Source organism: Motacilla alba, chromosome 2 (assembly GCF_015832195.1).
Source record: "Motacilla alba alba isolate MOTALB_02 chromosome 2, Motacilla_alba_V1.0_pri, whole genome shotgun sequence".
Taxonomy (NCBI): domain Eukaryota; kingdom Metazoa; phylum Chordata; class Aves; order Passeriformes; family Motacillidae; genus Motacilla; species Motacilla alba.
The window spans coordinates 147,298,301-147,324,267 of NC_052017.1; the positions used below are offsets into that span (position 1 = coordinate 147,298,301).

Genomic DNA, 25,967 nt, shown 5'->3' on the forward strand with positions numbered 1-25,967 from the left:
AAAAGGCTATTTATTGGAGCACCTCCATGTACATGTGAATATCTTATCCCAAAACATCCACCAGATAGAAGGTGATTGGAAGATATATACTGAATATCAAGCCTTCAACCCACTGAGGTTCTTAAGGACAGGAACATCTGTCTGTGGAGCCATTCTATATTTTTAATTGACAGACTAGTGCACCATCTGATTGCCCATCAATGAATTCCACTCATGGGTCTTTGATTCTTTTTTCAAAGGTTCTGCAAATATAGTCTTGCTTCAGTACTTTTGTTTGAATTAAAGCAGATGTGGTTATGTTATTCCATTTTTTTTTTAATAAAAGTCACAGATCTGAGTATTTGAAAGCAATGGCACCTTTAACTCTATTCTGGGTTTTCCTCTTTTATATTTGTTTACTTTTAGAGAACAGAAATTTTATCAAACATAAACCAAATTTAGATTACCAAAATAACTAAGGACGGTTTTTCCCCCCTCTGACATTTAGACAAATGGGAAATTTTGATTGCCTGCAAAAATTGCTAATAGGCAGAACTGCATCCTTTTTTTCATTTTAAATTAGAGGATTTGCTACTAACATGCCATATGCTGTGTGATATGTTTAACAGAATGTTACACTTCTAATTGCATACCAATCAAGGCCTCATATTTTTCAACAATTAGCAGAGTAAAGTATAAATTTCCTCGTGCCGTTGGTGCTCTCAGGGATCCAACAGTGCCTACAATATTTTAATCCACACTCCTTCCAAATCACAAACATGATTTCTCTTCAGTGAGAGACCTCCAGATACAGGAGACTGAAAAGGAGAGAATGGGGGCAGAGGAGAAAGAAAAACATATTTCTACAGACAGCACCATCCTCCTGACTTCCCAGGATTTCGCACAAAAAGTCTAAGCTATTCAACCCCAAAAATGGGAAGGGTATCTGAGCTGGGGTTTTATGTGAATCTCTTCATAATGTCTTGACTGGATGATGTTATATATATATATATACACACACACACATATATATATATATATATATATATATACACACACACACACATATATATATATATATATATATATATATATATATATATATATATATATACACACACACATAAAAGAAGAAAGAAGTCTGCAGCTATTTTTGTCATTTAAGGACCTTACAGAATGAATTTTTCTGTACATTCAAAAATCACCCATTTCCAGGGCTGAAGAAAAGAGATGTTCTCTAGTCTTGGCAATTACACCTAGTTTGAATGGAGTATGGGAATGGGAAAATCAGGAAACAGCTCTCCAGGTAGATCTTGGTAAATTTCATTTTTAGGCAGCAGAAGGTATCCAATCGTGATTTTCACCATACAGTTTTCAAAATTTTCAAAAAATTTGATGCTGATTATAGCTCATTTTTTTATTTGTATCTATTAACTCGCTTGCTGATATTCAAATTTCACTAACAATGAGTTTTCCCATAATATAATTTATTATTTGTAATGGAGCATGAGCGAGCCACCTAATGAATAGCAAGATGACCTGGATTCATTTTAATCTCTGTTTCAAAACAGAAAGAATCCCCAATGCCTTTTCTCTTAGACATTATCACAGATAAGAGAAATTTTACAGAGTAAAATACTTTACTATGTAAAATATTTACTTTTGTTTATTCCTGTGTCTGCAAACTTTAATAAATTCAGTTTGTCATCAGAATATGAAGTAATAAAATTAAAGACTTGATAATCACAGCTTATAAAGGTGGTTGCAATGTGCTATTAATTGGCACATACCATGTACTCCAATTTAATTTCTAGTGAAATGCTCAGGGCCAGTGGAAACTTTAGCACTCGAAACATTTGAGGCTGCACATGAATCTCCTGTTTCATCAGTGTTATCTCAGAAAACCTCTTCACACAGCCTCTTCTCTAGATTTTTCACCTGTCTGGAAAGGCACAGGAGTCATCACAATATTATTTCAGTTTAAAGCTTCTTCTCAAAGATGGTTCAAAACCTCAATTACTGCAAGTTTATGTACAAATAGCACCATCCAATAGTATTACTTAATGGTATACTGGGAGTAAAATGAATGGTCTTAGCATGAACTTCTGGGAATAAAGACAATAACTGAACAGTTGAGGGTCACATTTGGAACCTGTGCCACTGAGAAATGTCCCCAGTCCATACAGAAAACAGTGAGGTTCTAATCAGAGGAGTAAACTATAATGTGAGATAACTGATGACACAGCCAGCCTGCTTCAAAAGCCCAAAGGAGCAATGTTTAAGAACCTACAGGACACTAAATCTGAATAAAATGTAGTTCCTGGGCTAAATGGCATCTCTGGTTTTCTGCAATTTTTTGGTCCCTTCACTTTTAAATTTAGACATGTAACAATTTTCTGCTGAGTTCATACCATCAAAATGTCCAACTGAACTTAAGGTTTGCTGATTATTATTGCACTTTGGCGAACAAACAGCTCCACAGTCTGAAACTCCAGCTGAATGACAGAAGTAAAGGCCACGTGTGGTATTTTACATAAATTCGGTAAAATGACTGGATTATTACCAAGTTGCCAGCACAAGAGGAATACAAAAGACATTTTAAAGGAGAGTGAGAAGGATTAAGAATGATGCCATACCATATATCAGAGTTGCTGGTGATTTCACTCAATACATAGCCTAAGAAATGATTTATTACAATAACAGAAGGGTTTGTGAAGGTTAATTCTGCATGATGAACAAGTGGCTGGATTTGTTTTATTCTCTCAAAATAGCAGAAGAATTTCATTGTCTGCCACTGTGCCTTTTGAAGAACAGCTTCCAGATTATCAGCGCCAACCTCTATTACGAGCTGCCTCCCCTATCAGATGTGTATCACTTCATGTCACACTCCTGCTCCCTTCTGCTCATTTTTACTTGTCTGATTCATGCACAGCATTCTCAGAGGTAAAAAACCGGGTACTGTGACAGCCACAAAGCCAAAACAATTCCTCACAAGCAAACAATCCTGTATTGCCTCTTTGTCATTCCTTGTCTTGTGTCATTCCAGATTTTTTCTTACCTTTGTGTAGCATCTATTTGTTCTGCAGGGATTTCTGAGTACTACTGACTCCAAACAACTGCACTACAACCTTCCCAAAAATGCAGTTATTGTGTAAGGAAAACTAACATAAACTTGAAATTCACTTGCACATCTGGGATTGCTAACACAACTGTTGAATTTCCAGCCTGTAAGGCTGACACTGCTTCATTACACTATTGGTCATGGTGCTGAGTACTTGAAACTTGAAATTTATTCAAAATTAACTTCTAATGATTTTGGTGTTTTAATTATTCTGTATTTAATCAAAGTGACTACATTATTATCCACCTTTAACATTCAAGGCAAGATCCTACTAGAGATACACTAGAGAGACACAGCAGCAACTTGTCAAACACTGTGTTGTAGCCAGGCACCAACAACTGTCACATTGGTCTTAATTCATAAACTTTGGTAGGAGCCAGAAGGTTTAACAAGCTGGATTTACTCCATCATGGCCAGTTTCAAACTTCTGCTTGTGAGACAGGCAGCGCTGCTTTCAACAGCTTACCTCATGTTCTGTGAAATGCTAAAATATTCACTATAGCTTCGTAGTTAGAGAAGGACAACAGAGAGCCTTGGAAATGATAGCACAGATTCACTTTAAGGTGGATCATTAAGGATCCATGTCAGGAATAATGCTACCGAAGATCTAAGCTTGTCAAGCAGATCTAAGAAGACAAAAAACACACTTTACACCAGACACAGACAAAGGCTACTAAGATAATTGTGGGGTGAGAAATAAAAAAAAAAACAACCAAAAACCAAACCCTCTGTTATCAAAGAGACTGGGAGAGTTAGTCCTGACTGCTGTCTCAGGATGCACAAAAGAAAGAGCAAGAGTGATAAAAGGCAAACATAAGAGACTGAGAAAAGCTATTTCAACTAAAGAACAATATTGACATGAGAACAAAAGAGCTGGAAATGAGTCACAAATAAATTTAATCTCGAAATTCCTATTTGCAGTAAGGATCTCAGACAGAGCTCAATAAGTTTACAAAAGGCTGTCCAAACAAAATCATATTGAGACACCTTCTGCAGTCTACTGAATTAAATAACATGAAGATGTATATTTCATGTTATGAGATTAATTTAAAGCAATATGCAGACAAAGCACAATCTATTAAGTACCCATGAGCAGAAATCATCTCCTTCAAACACAGCCGAAATGTTTGACAAAAACAGTTCATAATTAGTGAATGGTGAGCGCATTGCTGATTAATACCTTCATCAGGAACAGATGTTCAGAAACTCGCTCGTTGATCCAGCAAAAATACATACAAAATTATAGTTGCTAGGAAAACAGAAGAGGTCATTTTCACTCTAACAGGCAAAAGTTCAGGTTGTTCACTCCAACTGACAGCTGCTCACTGACCTTATTTCCATCCCAGCTTCAGATCTGAGATTACACTTCTCACTGGCTTTTATTTTCTGTGCTTCACAACTGCTTTTTGGCTATTTGGTTAGCGAGGTAAACCAGGCTGTTTTCTTCCTGGAAGCGAAGCATGCATGGGAAAAGAGAGGTGATGCACTTGTTGGGAGTTAAGCACCACGAAGGAGCTCAGTGGGCTGACCAGTGTGGCCACCCAACGCTGTGGGGTCAGCTCCTCTTTTGGGGGATTTATGCCTGGGCCTCAGTTACTGGGCACAATGAAGGAGCTATAAATATGTCTCATTTCAGAGAAAGGTTTCAAGTGGCCCAATGCAGAGGTGCAAAGCTCTGTTTTACCCAGCCTGAGCTCTGAGCAAGGCCAAGCCCCAGCCAAGAAGCCCTGCCAGGTCTGGGCTGCTGATTACACCCAGCAGGTGAAATCTCCAGCTGAAATCTGCAGCTTGTGAGCAGCCTCAAAGCAGCTGAGGCTTCATGTCCCGCTAAAACAAATTTACCAAACGCTCCCGCAGCTGGGAGCACTGATGGAAGGCTTCCCACCAGAACCATCCGAGGCTGGTGGCACCTGATTCTGCTCTCAGATTTCTGATTTATGGTCTCCAATGCTTTTAATACCTGGGTTTTTCCTTTGACTTGAACAACTCAACCCCATCTTTCACTCAGAAAACTGACAGCTGACTCTTTATCAAAGCACAGAAATGTAATTATCCTCTGACACTTCTTTTAATTATTGAGGATTGCTCCTGCTGCCTTTTTTTCTTTCCTGAAGTTTTCACATGAGGCAACCAATTACATCGCCACGTAATTCCAAATACTGTCGAGATATTTTACCCTTTCCATATCCTACTAACATTTTTAATTGACTCTTCCTTATTTCATCTCACATGTCTGGCCTTGATATAGAAATTCTGTAACAGTTCTGCATGTGTCTGGTATTATTGAGCCACAACTTCATAGGACACTATGCAAAATGCAATGAATAATAAAAAACCAACTCAAGTATCATTTGACAAAAGTTCTTTTGTACAAAGCCATCCTACAGAATGCATTTGCTCAGCTTCCCTTTTATATTCTAAGATGGAAAAAATGTCTCTTCTTCTCTTGTAACTTTTTCTAATGTGCCCACAGGTAATGAGAAATGTTACTAAAGTGACCCAAAATTTATGCTTAGTAAGGAAACAGACATTATATAAAAAGTCCAAGTTCCCTATTGAGTATACATTATGAAAAAATACACAAAATTACAGCTCAGAAAAGATTTTCTGTTTCACTGGCTTCTTTTGTAAAATCAAATAATTATTCAAATCAAACAAATGAAATTAAGTTTTATTATTTTAATTAAATTTATTAAGTTTCTTTATCCACAGGTCAGAGACAGAAAATAAAAACCAAAAGCAATATTTAGTTTTGATATTGTTTTACTACAGGGACGACAGGGAGATGCCATAGGCTAAGAAAAATCACAAAATGGAGGGGAAAAAATCTCATATGCTAAAAAATAGACAGCTAGATGTCAAACTTGAGAGAGACTGAAAAGGAGAAAATGAGAGGACATGAAAGAGAGCACTTCAGTCAAAGCATATGTTTCTTCATACAAATCTGTCTGCTCTGATCTCTGTTTGTGCTGCTGAGGTTTTGACAGTTGGAAGCCATTAATTTCAGAATTACAAGGCTTATTGAGCTGGATTTATGGCCTTTGCAGTTGGTAATTCACTTCTGCTTCCTTGATGAAGTAAAGGACTACTTCAGAATGAACAATGAAAATGAAACCGACTTCCCTATCCTCAAAACATCTGGAGAACTTCTGCTGATGGAAGGTCACGCTGGCCTTAACCAACGAGTCAAAATACATTAGGTGTGGGAAGAACTTGTGGAAATACTTGGAAAATTTTGCTTTTAGTAGAACAAAATAAAAGGGAAATGTTCAATTTATCTTGATTAAGTACAAACTTCAAACAACAATAGAGTACATGAGCACTTCTATTGAGAAGATGTCACGGTCCAGTCAAATGACAAATTTTCTTGGGGGCCTGATCCCAAGCACAGCATGGCCAGTGAGGCAGCTGCTTTCATTTACAGCATTCCTGGCTTTCAGTCCCAATATTGTGCATTTTTTTTTTTAAGTGAAATAAAACAAAAGCTGAGAAGTGTCAGCACCCAGAGAAGGAAAGCTCAGTGTCAGCCTCTGGACTCAGGCCTCCCCTCCTGTTTGTTGCCCCAAATCAATCTCATGTAAATCCCGACCTACCCAGGCTGTTCAGAGTAGTCCTCCACTACAATTAGCATATTTTCCATTTCTCATTCTCTACACACTTAACTGTACTATTCGTTTAATTGTTGGGCAATTAAAATCTTGCCTGATCAAAGCATTTTTCTTGCTTGTCTTGTTAATGCATACATCTTCTGATCTAATTTCCATTTTTTAAGTTGTCCACAAGCTGAAACATTTTTTTCTAGATTTTTATTCAAATGGTATCTTCTATGATCATTAAAGTAATAGAAATCTATTTCCCTGCAGATTCACTGATATTTTTTCACCAACTACCTTACAAGACAGCTTTTTTGTCTTTTCAATCTTCTTCCTTACAATTATCTTCACACAGTTCTTTTTCAACACGTAACCCATTGTCATAATTATTACAGTAGATTTTCATTTTTTAATTTGGATGTTCATTTAATCTATTATTCAATTTACTTCTAACAATACCTAGAAAATGAAGTACCTTGCATAACTGCATGACAATTTATCATCATTATGGTGTTTCTCAATCACCTATTATGGCTTAACTGAAATGTCATAAGGGATACTCCTATAAAGAAGTAAATAAGGCATGGGCTGCTCTTTTTTTCTTTCCTTTAAAAATATAATGGTTTTCTAAATTAAATATTGAACATAGTCACTCAACACAAAAAAAAATGTATTAGGCACATTAGGCCTGATCCAGCTTGAATGAGTTAGTTTTTCTTCTTCCACAATGTCCTGTTTCTTTTTCTGGTTTTTGTATCTGATTAAACACCATTTTCTGGTACTTTCCTCTCCACCAGTATCTCTACTGGAACGTTATTCTAAAACCCTTAACGTTGTGCTGAAAACCATCTATGCTCCCATGCCAAAAGTTGCCCTACTTCAGCAGTTTTTCTGCTCTCCTGGTCTTCTGATGGATTCCTGGAGAATAGTCAACTTTTGATTTTGCTAATTAAAAAAAAAAACTGCATCTCAGAGATACTGCAACTCAAAGCAAGCAGACTGTAGATCTTCCAAATAGCGATCACAGAACTCACTCGCCAGATTTGCTGAACTTTGGAGAATTGATCAAATTTTATTCAGTGTAATATCTTTAGAGTATAAAGCTGCTAATAGTCTTCATTCCTAGATCACCTCTGAAACTTTACATTTTCTTGATCTGGTTTGATTTGAGCTCTTCTGGTAAGAAGTTTCATTAGAGGTTCAGACAAATGTCACATCCACCTTTCCTCACAGCTGAATTACTCTGGTAGCTCAGAGTAACACCTAATTAAATAATTTTCAACCACTTCAGACAGCTGAACTTGTAGCAGATTTCTGTGTTACTTGTCTCAAAACAGACACACACCTTTTTTGACTACATTTCACCCATTTCATTTATGGCATTTGGTTTTTGAGATTACTGACTTATCGTAGAAATACAGAGGGAGACTTTTGGCCAAGACCTGCAGTGACAGGATGAGAGGAAAGGATTTTAAACTGAAGATGGCAGGTTTAGATTGGACTTAAGGAAACAATTCTTTACAATGAGGGTGGTGAGACAGTGGAACAGGTTGCCTAGAATATCTGTGGATGACCCTAGACCAGTTCCCCATTGGCATTTAGTACCCCATTTTCCCTCCCAGTCTTCTCATTGCTTTGCAAGAAGTGGTGGACCTGAAGATCCAGCTGCCAGTTCCTTCAGAACTCTGATATGAAGTAACCACTGGCACTCACACAGCCTCTCTCAGCCCATTCCATAAGAGGTTTTGCTGATTTATTTTCACTTCAGGGTGCTCTCTTTATTCTTAGCATCTTTCCTTTGAAATCACTACTGATCTGGTTATATCGGAAACCTTTTCTGTGTGAGTTTTTCTTTTCAGTTTTGAGTAACCAAGGCTTGGGTAGGAATCAGAAACAACAGCTGCTTCAAAACACATCACACAACAGTGTGTTTTGACATGAGAGACCATTATTCCTGTGCCAGATGCCCCAGTTTCATCAAGTCAGTCCATTTTTTCTGAGTACTACCCCAGTCCCTCAACACTTCCCAGGAACTAAAGCATGTTGCTTGCTTGACATTGCCAAAATATCCTCCAAAACAGCCTGCACACAAGCTGCTAAAATATGGAAGTGTTCCCACCTCTCTTGGATCTTAAAAATAAAAATGAAAAACCTGAAGATTTTTCTAAATGGATGAGAAAGGTCAGTTACCTTGCAAAATCCATTTATCACCAGATTGTTTTGCAGTTTTGGTTGTCCTGTGAATCAGACTGTGATTTTCTACCTTACAGACAGCTTACTCTTGAGATTTCCTGGCTAATGCTCTTGGGTGCATCTTTCCAATTATGACACTGGCCAGACTACTGTAATGCTAAAATAGAAATAATTGTAGAATATTTTAGTTTGGTGAACAAACATAGTAACATCCACCATTTTTCTCAAGGGCAGGCCCTTATATATCCTGCTGATTTGTTTGCATTTCCCAGCCTGTACCTATATAATATAAATTATCCTGTCTAGGGCCTAGGAGGGTTTTTTTATTAAAAGAGAAAGTAGAACTATTTCCTTACAGTTCCCTATTAAGTTCAGTCTTTGAAAACAGCTTTGGAATTTCAAATATGGGGGAGCAGCAACATTGTAGGACTGCCCTGGCTAAAATCAAACTCTGAATAATGGTCTTGTGTGCAGAGATCTAGCTCATTTTAACTAAGCCCATGGGACAAGATTGTCCAGGGGACATCCAAAACACAGCTTAGAGGTGCATCATTTATTCACTGGTAGACACTACAAAATATTTTCCTGTGTATTTGGGATGCAGTGATCTCACACTGCTGAAATCCCTTAATCACATGAATTATGGAAAGCAAGATTTAATTATTGTCTAAGGTGAGTCTGGAAACTACAAAATAAAATCAGTGTGCAGCTTCAGTAATTAATGTTAATATCCCCAAAACATAAAGCTGTGAATACTGATTATGATTTGGTGCTCTCTAAAACATACAGTTAATTATTAAGATAATTTATTTTTAAAGTATGCTTCTGTAAGATGCTTCGTAAAACTTAACCAGGCTGAACTTCCAAACAAGCTGTCATGAACCATATGTTCATAAAACATTTCAAAAGACTTTAAAATCAACATCTTCTATTGATTCCAGCTACCTCTAAGGAACAATTTAACACCACCTTCACTTCTGAGTTTTTTTGTTTCCTCTAAGTACAATATCCTTACATGCTGCAGGTAGGCACAGAATTTATTGCGGGCCCACAACAAGGAGTGCAGCATTTCCTACCAATAAGTAAATAATCAAGACTTTGTCTACTGCCCATCCCTTTTCTTATTTATGACCTGAGCAGCATCCAACAGCAGTGATTTCAGTTCTCCTGTAATCACATACTAGGAAATAAAATGCACTGTATTGTGCACAGGCATCCAAGTACACTTAAACGTAAAAACTATACTGAAATTCACTTTTTTTTTTTTTTTTTTGTATGAAGAAGGGAAGACTAAGTTAAATAAGTGAATGAAATAAAAGAGTGAATGGAAGCAAAATCTATTTCTGGACTTTTTCCATGGCGAAGCTTGACAAATGCATGTTTCTTGGAATATTACTGTTAGTAATATTAGAGTTCATGTATGATCATTGATTTTCAGTTATTCAGTTAGCTGCTATGGAGAAAGAAAAGCATTTGTTTGATATATTAAAACCTCTAGCACTTTTCACTGTCTACAGTTCTAAATTCCTAAACCAATTTTCTCCAATAAATCTTTCCTCTTATACACATGAGGGTTATCAGGAAAACATTTCTATACCTGGTGCTTGCAGGCAGTGAAGGAAGTTAAGTTTATTTCCCTTTATGTAGGAGAACTCAAAATAAGTTGCTGTCGTAAAAATTATTTACAGCATTCAAAGTGTCAGGAGCCTCTTGTTTCAGAGGAATTTCTCACTGGATGCAGGAATATCCCAAGCCCAGCCTGCTCCAGGGTCAATCAGGAGCCGATTTCACTCAGTTCAAGTTCAAACTCTACTTTAAGTTCAATAAAACCTGGTGCACACATTTGTACCTAGGATAATTTTGCTATGGAAATCAGCAGAGCACCATCAAAACTGAGAAGCGTTCGGTCCAGGGATTTTGCTTGCTTGCAAAGTCAGTGGCATAAATCAAATAAAGATTGAAAAAGTCCTGCACAGGCAGCAGCTACAGATGACTCCATCGGATCATTTCCAACCATGGCACATGCCTTTGAGGAGGTTTGGTTCTCCTCGTTACACTCTGCAGGCTCTGTTTCCTTGATTTGATGGTATTAATGTATTCACCTCAAAACCACATCTATGCCTACATTTGGTTTGGTGCCCAGCTGTAAAAAGAAAATATGTCATAAATTTTAGAGAACATTGAACCTGCTGGTGTTGAGCAAGATGATGCTTTTCAATTACATGTGATTTACTCACCTGCCTCACAGACAACTTCATTTTACAGAGATGTCCTAAATCTTAAAATCAATTCTAACTACGCATTAAGAACTCTCACTCCAGCCTTTGAAGTATTTTTTTTTTTATTATTCCTCTTGTCTTAAATACTTTTCCCTTCCCCAGTCATTAAATTATATGAAATCAAAACAAACTATGCACTACAGATCACTTTTTCCCCCCCTCTGTGACAAATTTCAAAGGTAACTTCTTACCCTCAGACCAAAATTTCAATGTCACCAACTTTTGATTCTACTCTTTGCCTTCTATTTAATGAAAAAGGATAGGATTGTCAAATTTACATGAAAAATTATTTCAATATGCTTTCATAATTCTAGAGATGTAATATTAACTCTTATATGAATTAAATATGCCAATTTTAAAAGGAGTGTTGGAGCACAGCTTCTACAAATTTGAGTAAGAGCCAGTCATTTTTTTAATCAAAACCATGTTAAATATTCATTCATGTTTCACTGTGAGCACTTATAATAAAGTAAACTCTTCCATGTGACCAGCAGTGTAGCAAACTCCTTGAATAATCATAGAATCAATTTTATTGCATAAAACTAAGCCAAATTTTTTGCCAATTTATGCAAAGGCTATGTCACAATGATGGCCAGTAGTAATGAGTTCATATTAAAACGCAGTTATTGTTAACATACAGAAAAACAAAACTCAAAGCAAAGCCAGGTTGTAAATACAAGCAGTGTAATGATTAAAAAAAAAATCAGCTGATACTACAATACTAGAGTATCTTAAACTCTTCATATGTTTCCACGCCTTTAAGAATTGAATAGGAAATATATTCTGGCCCTGAAAGAGAATTTAAGTCCAAAAGACAGTGTGTCAAATTGTCTAAGTGCATGTACAAGGCACACACACACCCTGGCTGTCCAAACATTTCAACAGCTCCTTATGACTCCCACCTACCAAACAATAATAACAATCTCTTAATTTCTCCTGCATCACACACATTATTGAAGAAAAAGTCATCCTGTATTGCCATGGTACAGAGTCTGGAGGGACTGCAGGAGCTGCAGGTAGGGTTACCTGCCTACAGCACCACCAAAGATTTAACTGCTGACTATTCTTAATTATGGTGAACTAAAAGAAGCTAAAATGTCTCCATCGTCTTTAAGTTTTAATTTTTGCTCTTGTTTTCAAGTAAAATCAGGCATTTAACCAAGATGTCCTTTTCAATAATCTCATCAGTAAACTACAGCTTCCACATGGACATACTTTGTGTGTTATACAAAATAGATAATATTCATTAGCAATTACGAACTGGGGAAAACTAAACTAAGAAAGTTAGGTAGACTTCTGCAAAACTGAACTTTCTACTAGCAAATATGATATGTAAGTAGTGGCAAACCAAGCACTCAATATCCCATAGGATCTCCCGTTCCCTGCTTTGCTCAGTGTAGAAAATTAAAATGTTCAACACCATCAGTCAACAGACTGTGCTTCAAAAGATTTTGCAGCTATGAAGCAAAAGAATATCACAGAGTTTTGGCTGAAAACTCAAGTAACTGAGACTCTATAAGTGAATTAATCAGCAGCATGAGAAATAACCAATTCCACAGGAGATTTTGTTGTAAATCAGTGTTATGTTCATGTTTTTCAACCAGTGCATCAAAGATCACTATTCAGGCAGGAGTGCCAGGCCCAATTCTATGATTCAAAAAGCCTCTTTTCCTAAGAAAACAGTAGAATTTGGCATAAAGAGAACTGAAAGGAGCAAACCAAGGGTACAGGAAAAGAAGAAAAACATGTTTTTCATCCTTTAGGTGATGTCTTTTGCAGAAGTGCCGAAGGAAGGATTTCCACCACAGAGCCCAGGTTACAAACCTATTGATGGTCAAAGCCACTCTGCAGAGCCAAGAAGTGACCACTGAGCTCAGAACACACACGTGACACAAACCACTGGTTTTACTGGTGAGGCCCAGGGCAATCATGGCCAAATCCCATCAATCATACCAAAAAATGCTGCCAAATCTTTGAATCCTCTGAAGAACTGAGGCCAGGTAAGCTTGGTTTCAGAGGTTGCTGATTATGGCTAAAATTGGACATACTAACAAACTACTTTAAACCATTTTTAATCTTCTCATCTATAAACAAAGTGCTCACAGGTTTTTATAGATGAGTTGAGGGTGGTAAACACGCTTGAAAAAGACCAAACAATTCAAAGAGTACACAAATAATGGAGTTTGGGGTCATTTCAATTTTAAAAATTAACACAGGCAATAGTGATGGATCATTGTTCCTTAAAGTTGCTCCTCATTAGGTCATTAAAGTATTAAAATATGGAGCATAGAGTTAAATTTGCTTGAAAAGCAAAAGCTTTGGCAACAATTACCTCTTGACCTGGGGACTTTATCTGAAACTTGCAACTCACACGGAAGTGTTGGGGATGAAACATCCCATGTTCCAAAGCCTCTGAACAAGCATTGTTGAGAACCTCAGACAGAAGTCACAATGTTATGACTCTTCAAAATTAAATTAATTCAGTTTTTCATTGTGGGAACATCATTCTAAATGGAAAATTAAGGCAAGTAATTCTTCCCTGCTACCCAGAGTAAAAACATTTTCTGCTCCTCAAAAGTTAGTAATGCAATTGTCTGGACCATAATAAGAAATATATCACAAGGACATTACCATTCATATGAAAAAAAAATCAGAGAAATTACTCTAAAAACACACACTGTAAGAAAAAGGGGAAATTTAAGTAGCAGCCACATCTCATACAAGACAACTAGAACTGAAAATTACAGGAAAAAGTGCACAGTCAGGTTTCATATTTACTATCAACAAACAGTGGTACTTAAAATAAAACAGATATCAATTCCACATTTATCTTCAGCTAAGTAAAACAGCTAAAGGAAAATAAAATTCCTATCAAATTCTCCGCTATCAGGGATTGTCAGTAAATGAAAACATTATCATTCTCATGCTGCTGAAAATTACAAGCCAGTAGATTCTCTTTAAAAGATCATCAATCCATTTTGACACCACTCACCCCACTGGAGAGGAGCCAACTGCAGATGCTCCAGGACCAGCTGATTAAGAACCCCTTCCACACTTGCTTCCCCTTCACGCTTCAAGGAAGGGTAAATTGGAATTAAGGAAAATTTTGTTTCAGAGAGGAAAAGGGTATGTGATATGCACAACTTTTATTACTGCAAATCAAAACTGCAATCTACAGATTCATTAATATGGTTTATTAACCTATAAATTGACTGACAGTAAAAGTACAGCAGTTGATATCTTCTGAAAATAAAAAATTAATTCCACTGAGGATGGTTAAAGCAAAGGTAAAATATACTTGAACCATAATAAAACACGAGGGTAAAAAAGTCTGGGAGCTGCAAAAATGCAAAACCTTTAAGTATGTGGTGCAGGATGAGAATTCAGAACGATAAATCAGGAACAATCTGAAAACAAAGAGGTTAAAATTTGATAGGGCAATAGAAAACAGAACAAAATTTAACAGGGCAACAGAAATCAGAACAAATGTCTGCTAGGACAGCCCTGACTGCAGACTTGGTGCCAGTTCCATAGGATGTTGCACAGTGACAATGTCATTACTGAGGGCAAACATCAGACCAGAACCACAGGCACAGAACCTGCAAGCTCCCCTCTCTACTCTGCATGAGCTCAGAAACAGGCCCAGATTGAAAAGAGAACAAATTAGGAAATTGTTCTTACTCCAAGGACAGCAGAGCATTGAAATAAACTGTTGAGAACAGAAGAATCTCTTTTGAAAGGGCTTCAAAACAGGTTACACAAGAGCTCAAATAAAAGTATAGACAATATCCAATGTCATGCAAAGCCAGTATTATCCACTTAAACAAATTATTATTAATTTTGTGTGATGAGTCAATCAAGATAACATTTCTTTGTAACAGGAAGAGCACTGGATTTCTGTTTTCTAATTCCCTGGCTGCAGAATGGCACTGGATTCACAGGGCTTGGAAGCAGATGCAGATGTCAGCACCATCTTGTGTCCAGGCATGTGTCCCACCATAATTAAGGAATAAGCTCCTAGTGAGATTCATCAAGATTTCAACCAACTACTCCAAAAGTACCTGAACCCTGGTCCTCAAAAATACATCAAAAAATAAAAGAATATCTGAGCTGTTATCAACAGCTTCTAAATGTGATCAGTCCCTTTTCTGTAAACTCTGGAGATGGACACACAGCATCTGACTGCTGCAGTTTAGGTTCACCTGTGTCAGTTAAAAGAAAATTAACAAACACTGCAGATCACTAATTTCTACCACAGGACATAATCTTGCAGTCTCCAGGAGATTTTTAGAAAAGTCTTGAAAGCTCAGAACAAAAGAAAATCTAACAGTGATTGAGACTCAAGAGCTCAGAGATGATAGAAGAGGAAAATCAATACCAAGTACAGGATTCTTGCCATTATTTTTAAAAATATTCTCATTATGCCCTGAAAAATGTCATAAATACCACCTTCTTTTTTTTCTCCTAAAGAGACCACAAATAAAGAATTCACAAACCCCAAAGAGTCTGAAAGCTGTAAACATCATTAAAGAAAAGCATCTATTTGGAAAACTGAAGGCAGCAGAATATCACCTTAGAATAGTGCTGCTGCTGAAAAATGAGACTCAGAACACCAGCACAACTCAATAATTTCCATAAAACACACTAGAGGGTAGAGAATAATTTGAATTACTTCACAGATACAGCAGATAAATAATTATGTTATCACATCTTTAATCTAAGGACTGTAAGTGAGAGAAAACACTAATAAAAAGGCAGTATTTAAAAGATGCTTTAAAACAGAGTGGCTGCCATTAACTGTAACATTAAACTAACTTTAATGTAATTTACTTACAACAGACTCACAGTGGTGCCTGGAATATCACAAATTTTCACTGTTTAGAGCTTCATGGAAAGCTTAATGCCTCAAATAACACTATAAAATTACTATAAAACAGGTGATTCTCCCTTCTTTATCACTGGTAAATCCCACCAAAGCAGACCCATGTATTCAGAGGTAGAATATTCCTCCTGGAACATAAAACCACAGGAGGCAGTGAGGCACATCTGGGGTGCTGTGTCCATTCAGGGCACCTCAGGACAGGAGAGATGTGGAGCTCCTGGAGCAGGGCCAGTGCAGGACAACAAAATGAAAGGACTGGAGCATTTCTCTTGCAGGGAAAGGCTGAGGGAGCTGGGGATGTTCACCCTTAAAAAGAGAAAACTGAGGGGGGACCGCATCCCTGTCTGTCACTGTCTGCAGGGAGGGCTCAGAGCAGGGACCAGGCTCTGCTTGGCGTGCCCAGCAAAGGGACAAGAGGAACGGGCAGGATCTGATGCCCACGAAGTTCCTGGACATCAGGAATAATTTCTCTCCTGTGCACTGAACAGACTGTCCAGAGAGGCTGTGGGGTCTCCTCTCAGTGGAGATATTCCAGCACTGTCTGGACACAATCCTGTGCCTGTGGTCTGGGATGGCCCTGCTGGAGCAGGGAGGTGGCACAAGGTGACCCCACTGAGGTCCTTTCCAGCCTGAACCATTCTCCGATGCTTTTGGTGGTTTTCTGGTCACACATTTCAGAAAAAAAGTTAGAAATCAAACTGAATGGCTCTTTGCAAAAGCTAAAAAAATGTTTAAAAAACCCCAAAAACAAACCACAAACAAACAAGAAAAAAAAAAGGGGGGGGGGGGGGGGGGGGGAACAAAAACAAAACAACCGAAAAAAACCCCACAAAACCAACAAGCAACAAAAAGAAAAAAGAAACCCACCAGAAATACTCACAAACTGATAAACAGAGAAAACAATTATGTACTAACCCAAAAGCAGTTTAAGCTTTCACAGCCCAAATTTTCAGATAAATAAATTTCCTTATTCCATCACAAGCACTGAGCTCATTTTCAGCACACTGCTTATTGTCATCTAGTGGCAAAATGAATTCTATAGACAAGAAATAGCTCAGTGAGAGTTCTTGTAGATTAATCCAGAGGTTCAGGGTCTTATTTGCTCATTTGTCAAACAAACTGATGTATTAGTTTATCTTAGATACATGGCCATGGATTGTAGAACTGATGAAGAATTTCAACTTTCACAATTCTCTGTGAAAGAAAAATGTAGTATTTAAATCGTTAGGCCATGAACAGATTATTTGACTCATGAAATAAATTGAATTTGTCTAATGAGAGGATTGAATGAAGTAAGGAGTCTGGGGGCAAGGGAGGGAAAGGTGAGGCTGAGATGCAACCACAGAAGTGGACTTGTTAAAACAGAAAGGAATAAACACCTAAAGGAATTATGTGTTCACATGGACCTACAGAGGGATCTGGAACATGGAATTCCATCTCACTGATATCTGTCTCCTGACTATACTATCAGGCAATTACAATAAATTGTTCATTATAGGACAGATACAAAACCGAAAATTGCAACAAACTCATTACCTTGGAGATAAAAAGCGACCAAAATATGCAATAAGAAAATATAAAAGGAACAAGAGAGAAAAGCTTAACTCCAGAGTTTGCCTAAGACAAAGCCTTTAGAAGTCAATGAAAGCAAAGGAGTTGAAAGGGGTTGCCAAATTACCCTTTTATTCTTAGCTCAAAGTCAAAGCTGATAAAAGACACAAGTGTAAGATCCAGGATTTAAAATTCATTGAAAAAGACTGCCCAGATAAACACAAGTACAGACTGCCAAGGTTAAGTCTGACCTTGCAGAATTTATCTACTTAACCAAATCTCCACACATTTTGCTGAGGTCTCACTGCCATCACAAACCTGCTCTTCTGTTGGAGCCACATTGCTGACCTAGGCCTCATTTTCTAAAGTTAAATCTTTGTTATTAACAACACAGGCATTTGCCAGGATTCAAAAAGTTGACTTCCAGCTTCCAGCACAACAGTTCATATTTAACAGCTCAAGATATTTTCATCTGCACAATCAAATCAGCCCCAGTGGGGGCCTCAGAGCTAACAAACACACAACCACCAGATGCTGTTTAAAAAAAAAATAAAACAAAACAAACCTAAAAACCTAATTTTTCACAGTTGACACCCTTATTTCACGTTTCTGTAGCAACAGATTGAATATGATATAAACTGTTTCATACCAAAAACCTAAATGACAGTCAAATGAACCAGTTATTTCCCCAAGGAAAACTTTGGTCTTTTACACTCTCTGGATTGCCTCATGTGGAGCTGGGTACTCACAATTAGAACACAGTCTGTTACCTAAAGCCTACTGCTTAAAAAGACAATTGGTTTTAAAAAATGGCTTCTATCTGGAAGTTACTCATGTTTTTTCTCCCTACAGCACTCCACATCTTGCATCCTAAAATAAATTATTTTCAACACATATGTCCTTTGCAAATAAATGCAGGTGGGAGAATGCACATAATCATAAAAACCAGCAAATGCTCATAAATAAGAATCATACTAATTAAAAATAAATCTGCATGAATTGCACATTTTACTTACAGCAGTTGCCTCATTCATATTTTAAGGTTCCTGCTTGATTATTATTGTCGAATTTTAATATTAAAACTAGTTATAAGCAGTAATTTAGGGTCTGAAATAATAGTTATTTCTGCAAACAATAAGAAGCAGCATAGAAATTTAAAGAAACCTTTACTGATGTACAGAAGTTCCACAAGATGTAATACTCTCATAGCTGATGATTCATATTTATGATCAAGATAAAGTCATCAAAAGTGGAATAGCCACAAAAAAAGTGAATTTCAATAAGAGTTATCAGTAATTTGCTGTCAAGCAAATGAGATGACTCAAGGCTCTGTCTGATAGATAATCATTTCAAAATCCTGATTGGCTGCTTTGATGATGAAATACAAAAACATTCATAATTTTAATGTATTTGGGAAAAATAGCAGTGTTCACAAACCTAATAAATGAGTGGAATTTATGAAGATCATTGAGATGAAATGACAAAAAGTTCCAAGTACCACTCTAGAAGAAACCAACAAATCTATAAATAAAAGTTGGGAATAATAATTCAGTCAGTTATGCTGGACCACATGCAAAAAAAAAAAAAAAAGCAATCAATCAGACAATAGAATTTAAGAATAGTTCTCAGAGGTAACATCATCTCTGAAACCTGGAAGGTACAATTTTATTCTGTGAGAAATCTCACCTGGAGTATTGCCTCCAGCTTTGGACCCCACATATTGAGAAAAATAGACCTGTAGTGCAGGACAAAATCAGCAATATGACTGAAAGAAAATGTGCTTTGAAAGAAATTTTGGCAATTACATTTAAATATGGGAAACAAACTGAGGAAGGAGCACAAAATACAACTCAAAAAATGTAAGGAAACATTGCAAATAGGACAGACTTCCTATACATCACAGATATTAAGGCTGAAGAAAAAAAAAAAAGTCTCACTATTAGAAAAGTTAAATAGGGAACACAATATTTAAGGTGGCACTGGAAGTCTGTCTCACTTTTTTAAAGGCTGTTAGGGCCAGGTTTAGAATATTTTCAAGAAAATGACCCCAAAATGTTATAGTCTCATTTCACTGAAATAGCAATTCCTTCACAGTACATTAGAAAATTTCTCTGGCTGCAATCAAACCTGGGGATAGCAGAAGATGGATGAAGGAAAGAGTTTAGTTTTCAGAAGTCATTCTCTGACCCAGCCCTCTGCTCAGTTGCACAAATCACAGAATAATTTATATTGAAAGGCAATTCCAGTCACTGTCCAGCCCTGTGCTCAAAGCATGGAAAATACTGAAATTGCACCAGGCTGTTCAAGGCATTATCCAGAATTTTTCAACATCTTCAAAGACAGCAATTTTACAGCACTTTTGGACAACCTGTTCCAATATCTGAGCAGCCTCATTGTGAAAAGAATTTTGCTAGTACCTAATTGAAATTTAGAAGTCTCCTCATGACACACCTTGCTCCAAGGGTCAGATGAACTTTGTTGACTGCTGTAACTCTAAGGCTTTGAGGAGGCTGCTCCTGGAAGCCCAGAAACTTCACTGGGACTAGATCCAGCATTCCTTCCAATCCTACCTTCCCCAAAACCTCCTCTGCTCAAGTCCAGAGCCATGTGCCTTCCTCACTTCCCTCAGGATATTGAGCTCCATCGTCTCCAGACAGCTGCAGCCAAACTTCAAACACTCCAGCTGGATCATTTGTTCAGGGAGCAGATCTCACACATCACCTACCAAATCAAACTATCCAACACCTGTACACAAAAACTGCCCTTATTTCTGAAATTTCAGAAATAAGCTCACCTGCAACTGCAAGACTTCTTCTAGTCCTTAAAGACAAGTTCATCCAGCTTTGTGTCTGGTTTGGGTGGTCTGTAACAAACACAGAGCACCTCACTCTGTTGGACAACTCTGTCCTTGATGAAAAAGCTTTCAATTGTCTCATCCCTCCTTTCCTAATAATTCCCTGTGCACACTCTAATTTCTCCTCCACACACTTTTGCAAGTCCTGGTACAAGCATCTGGCGTGAGCCTTGGGTCACACCTCAGGGCAGATTCTGTGACATTAACTCACCTCAGCCCATCACCTTCCCATGCCATGCACACAGTCAGGACAGAAAAGTTATCTGGGGAGCTCCAAGTATTTCAGAGATGATGGATAACAAATAGATCACTTGGCATTACCATTCAAGAGACTTCCGAAAATGTCTCCTCTAGGAGGAAATATCAGTAATTCTGCCCCTTTGCCATTTTGCAAATACTTCTCCTCTCTTGGCTGCACTGAAGCTGACTCCTGAAGGAAAACAAGGCTAAAGCAGCTGAACTATCCATCCATTTCTCTGCCTGTCTGTCCATCAGTATAAACTCTCCTGACCTGTGTCCAATTACTCTGATGGGAGAAAAATATCTTATACTTAGCAGAATGGAAAGAAGAATATTTTTTTATTGACTGGTTCACATCTAAGTATTGGTGCAAGAAATAAAAGGATGAAGCCAGAGAGGTTCAGGTAGGACATAAGGAAGAATTTCTTTATGGAAAGGGTTGTCAAGCATTGGAAGGGACTGCCCAAGGAAGTGGTGGGGTCACCATTCCTGGAGGTGTTCAAGAAAGGACTCAGTCTGGCACTCAGTGCTGTGGTTTAGTTGGTGGTATTTGGTCCAAGTTTGGACTTGATGATTTTGGAGGTATTTTGAGGTCTTTTCCAACATTAGTGATTCTACAATGCTATGAGAAAGACTAGCTGGGACATGACACCTGGAAAACAATGGTCACATGTCTTCAAGGGTTTTCAAGCACATGTGAAACTTGTTGCCTTTCATTAATTAGATGAGTTTTATTTCCTGGAACAGAGAGAAAAATCATAAGTATTAAAAATACAGAAACTAGTGGTTGAACTGAATTTAACACATAGAACCCACACAGTGTTCTACTGGTGTCTAAAGTATCGACTTTCATGTCAACCACAATGGTTCTAGGATCTAACCTGGGGTTAAATCCAGAACACAGGATGGATGTACCCAGTGTTGCTCAGCAACTGGAATGAGTGAGGATGAATCTTTACACCTTGACAAAATGATAACAACTGTGCACTCAATTCCAGTGTAAGAATTCATCTGTGCTATCACAGAATATTTATATCTTCCCATAACACACACGTTTTCTAAGTGAGTTCTGGTTAAATATTGACATTTTTTGCATAAAAGGACTTCTCTGAAATGTTGTTTGGGGAGTCTGGACTGAACCAGGCATTAGGAATCTCATTTATGTCTCAAGCCTTGCCTTTGACAAATCCTGATCTGATTTAATCATCACAGGATGGTTAAGGTTGGAAGGAACCACTGGAGGTCATCTTGTCTACCGCCTGTTCAAGCAGGATCCAAAGAGCACAGGCTTGTGTATCTCCAGGGAAGGAGACTCCAGAGCCTCTCTGGGCAACCTGTGCCAGTGCTCAGCCACCCTCACAGTACAGAAGCTCTTCCTCACAATAATTAGTAATGAAACATCATTTCAGATCACTGTAAAAAAGTACAACTAAAAGTACAAACAGATCAAGCATGGTTTGATTGCCATTCTTCTCTCATCTTCTGCCACCCCCTATCATGTGAATTCAGGGATGATCTGAGTGAAAAATATAAATCTCCAGGGAAGTGCTGAGTACCATCACATGGCTTGGGGGACTGTTTACTGTACAGAATGTTTCCTGAAGAAAATCATGAGAAAGTGTATTTTTACAAGCCAAGGACAAGATTTTTTTATAGAAATCACAACATTTATAGCAACACCATTGGTTTATTTTAACTCTAAACTGAATGCTATTTCTTATTAATAATCATAAGGCAATATTTTACTGCATTTAGAATTATTGTGGGGATTTTATGTTTAGAATGACTAAGTCATCACACAAGTCCTATCTAAGCCTTAAAAAGCTACCTAAGATTAGATACATTGCTAAATCTATAGAGAGGACTTGGAAATAAATTATTCTAATATGTTCTAATTTACCCAAATTTAATTAAATATATGCAAACTCTCTAAATCCAGCTTCATTAATTTCTTCATGATTCAGTTACTCAGTGTGAGGGAGAACAGAAAAATCTGACCCCATGAATCTACTACTCAGCAATCCTAACTACACTTCCTCAGTCCCGTAAAAGCTGGGAAAAACACACAGGATTTATGACATGCCCAGTGACTCAGAAAAAGCCATTATGGGATGACCCAAGCATTGCCTAAATAATATACAGCACAATTAACCTTAAACAGTCTATAATTATGATAAGCTTCACAGTTCTAATTATTTTTCTTTTCAGTAACACTGCCACGAAGTGAGTTGAATTATAAAATAAAATGTATCAGAGGGCATCTATTTATATAGTTTTAAAGCAAGTATTTATGAAAGGATATAATTTTCCAGCAAATATCCAGCTTGCTGTTAATCTCCAGGCCTCTTGCTTGTTGCCTTTCTTCTTCCAGCTGCTTTGCATTCGCCAACTGTGCCCCATCAGTTGGGGATTCTGGGAAGCTCTCAAAATTGAACTTGTCCACTTGGATAGCCATGCTGCAGCAAAGAAAAAGAAAGAGAAATGTCAACAACATCATTCTTGTGATATTATTTCTGCAGAAACTACAGACCAGACCACTGTGAACACAGGCACTGCAATATCAATATATTGGTTTCAGTGGCAGCCAGTCTGTAATTAATGATCTATAAACCATATGGTTTATGCTACTGAAAACAGAAGTCTAAGCCTGTTGATGGTAAAAAATGTTTTCAAAATCATCAATCGACATCTTAATGACTTTGTGAGTGGTGCGTAAGACATTTATTTCGCAGTTGCAAGCAGATGACCTCACTGTGGTTCTGCAGAGGTTTACCTGCCTCCACTCTTGGTAGGTGCTCAAGACTTGCTGAAAAAAGCCACAAGACTGGGCCAAAAGCTGAAGAATATTCTATTTAAAGTTATTTATTTATACCAACCCATACTAAAGGAAAACAAAATATTATATATGAAAGCGTCTCCTGAAGTGAACTGTAACACATTTGGAGAGCCCATTGGTTTCACAAGGCAACTTCCTCACTTTTCCTTGCAAAACTCAGGAAGAAAAAGTAAAATAACCACAGAAGCAAGTCCTTAATGTGGCCCTTGATTTTTTTTTTTCTTAAGAAGACACTTCTCTCCTGCTTTGTGCATCTTCATGAATTACAGCCCATATTAATTTTTCAATATCACAGTAAAATTCATTGGTAGCAAATGGTTAAATAATTGCTTTATTAAATGTACGGTAAGGCATAAAAGGTAATCAAATTAAATATAGTACACTATAATGCATACTAAATACTGATATGTTAAATTAGAATCACTAATCTAATATAAAAGGGAATTTAGACCAGCTCACATCACATGAAATGTGGTTATGGAAGATCTAATGTACTGTGCTGCCAAAACAGCTTTAATTTCCTGAATTGTCTGAAATAGAAAAATAATTAGGGGAGAATTAAAATATATTGCTCTTGAGATGACTTTGCACTTAAGGAGACCAAACAACAGCTTTGAAAACCATTCAGGATGAAGTGCAACTGCAATCTGAGAAGCAGTCTGGGAAGGGCATTTCACAAAACACAGGATTACTATTATCCTTTTATCTATTTCTCCATATAAAGAGGAAAAAATATTCCATGAATGTTGCCAAAAGGAAAACACCAGTCACAAATTTCAACAAGAAAGAGCTTTGAAATCTCTCCAGACCATAGAGTATTTTCTATAATTCTCATCAATTCAAAAGAATCTTGCCCCCAAAATAAACTGGGTGAAAATAGATGGCAATTACAAGGAATTATGTAGAGCTTGTGAAGTTTGCAGTGGGAAGATGAATTCAAACAGGCTTTATCAACACTAAGCAAAAACTGACATCTCAGGAGAAGTCTGAAATTTCCCCTTCACTATTCTAGTGGAAGCCATCCATGCCCACGGCAGAGGGGTGGAACTAAATGGCCTTTAAGTTCCCTTCCAACCCAAAGCATTCTATGATTTTATGATAAAAAAAGTTCAAATACAGCACTCAGGCATAGGTTTCTATAAGCTCCCACTTCTGCAGCCTGCACCATTGCTGATCCTCACATCCCAAAGGTGGAGGAATTAATCTGTTCCTCTCTAAGGGGGGGTTTGTTTTGGCTATTTTTAATGCAGTAAGAGCTCATTAGAAGTTCTTCATTTGCATGCAGAATCCATCAAGTGCTGGGCATATTCAAAAGCTAAAGATGAGTTATAAAAGTGGAACACAGTAACTGCCAGAACCAAGCCAGAAATAAAGACCATAATGAAAAACACCCAGATACAATCTAAAGAGTGGATTCTGAAAAAAAATTACCAGGCCTGAAACTACGACTAACAACATCAATTCTTACTGGCATTGAAGTATGATTTGATTCTGCAATGGCAGGATGCGTTTCCTGGATTTTGCACAGACGATGCACGTGGAAGACACAACTGGAATATTTTGAATTTCACAGTCTTTGTTTCTGAGACCACTCCACCCCTCTGTGGTACATGAGCAGATGCAAACCCAGTACTTGATTTCTATGATATACACAATAATGCTGATATTCTCACAGAAATATAGTTTATTTCCTATAGCCATATTCTAACAAATTGCCTTTGCTTTTGGACAGTCAGAAGTATTTAGAATCCATCTCTGAAGGGACCAGGAAAACAGCTCCCATCTAATTAGTGTTGCACTTTTCTAAGTGATTGATATCTGAGAAATATATTCCTGCCTAACAATATTTAATATGCAACTCCAGCATTCCGATTGCATTCCTCTGTTGAAGGATCATTGCTGGCATTATGGTCAGTATAGTAATTTTTGTCTGGAAATTAAATATGCATGTAAGCACTTTGTACCCCAACAGCCTCCAATAAATCGACATCAGCTTTAGGAACACAGCCTAGATTGCTCTTAACTCTCCATTGTGCATTTCTGCTTGAAGTAACTTTTATTATGCTCTGAGTTATGGAAAACTTTAGTAAACAGGGCTCTCAGTACTCAGAGATTCTACTAAGTTTTCAAATCTTCTAACCATGTTTTTATTTATAATGTTTATACTGTATTTAGCACAGTGGCACCTCATGTCACATGAGAAGTTACAAAACACCCCCATCAACTCACTTGCCAGCTAGAAAGTGAAGAGTCTGAGTAAAAGAGAACTACAGAGAGAAAAATATCCCACAAAACAGTACTATGAACACAGCTCTAGGTAGGATATATGAAAGCAATAAACAGAGATAAAATAAAATGTTTCAAGACTATAATTCCTCTCAAAGCAAAGCACAACAGAATTAAATCCTTGCTTTTTTTTTCTAAAAGGTATCTGCCTTT

General features: G+C 37.4%; 1 protein-coding gene across 12 annotated transcripts in view; it reads right to left on the reverse strand.

Annotated features, from left to right (window-relative positions):
- Positions 1 to 25,967, reverse strand: part of TRAPPC9 (trafficking protein particle complex 9) — a 450,420-nt gene that overhangs the window by 218,182 nt on the left and 206,271 nt on the right. For all 12 annotated transcript variants that reach the window (XM_038162115.1, XM_038162165.1, XM_038162154.1 and 9 more), the window contains 2 exons: positions 22,995 to 23,148; positions 14,158 to 14,248 (listed from right to left, as the gene is read on the reverse strand). In XM_038162115.1, the coding sequence (XP_038018043.1) occupies positions 14,158 to 14,248; positions 22,995 to 23,148 (245 nt within the window). The remainder of the gene's footprint in view (positions 1 to 14,157; positions 14,249 to 22,994; positions 23,149 to 25,967) is intronic.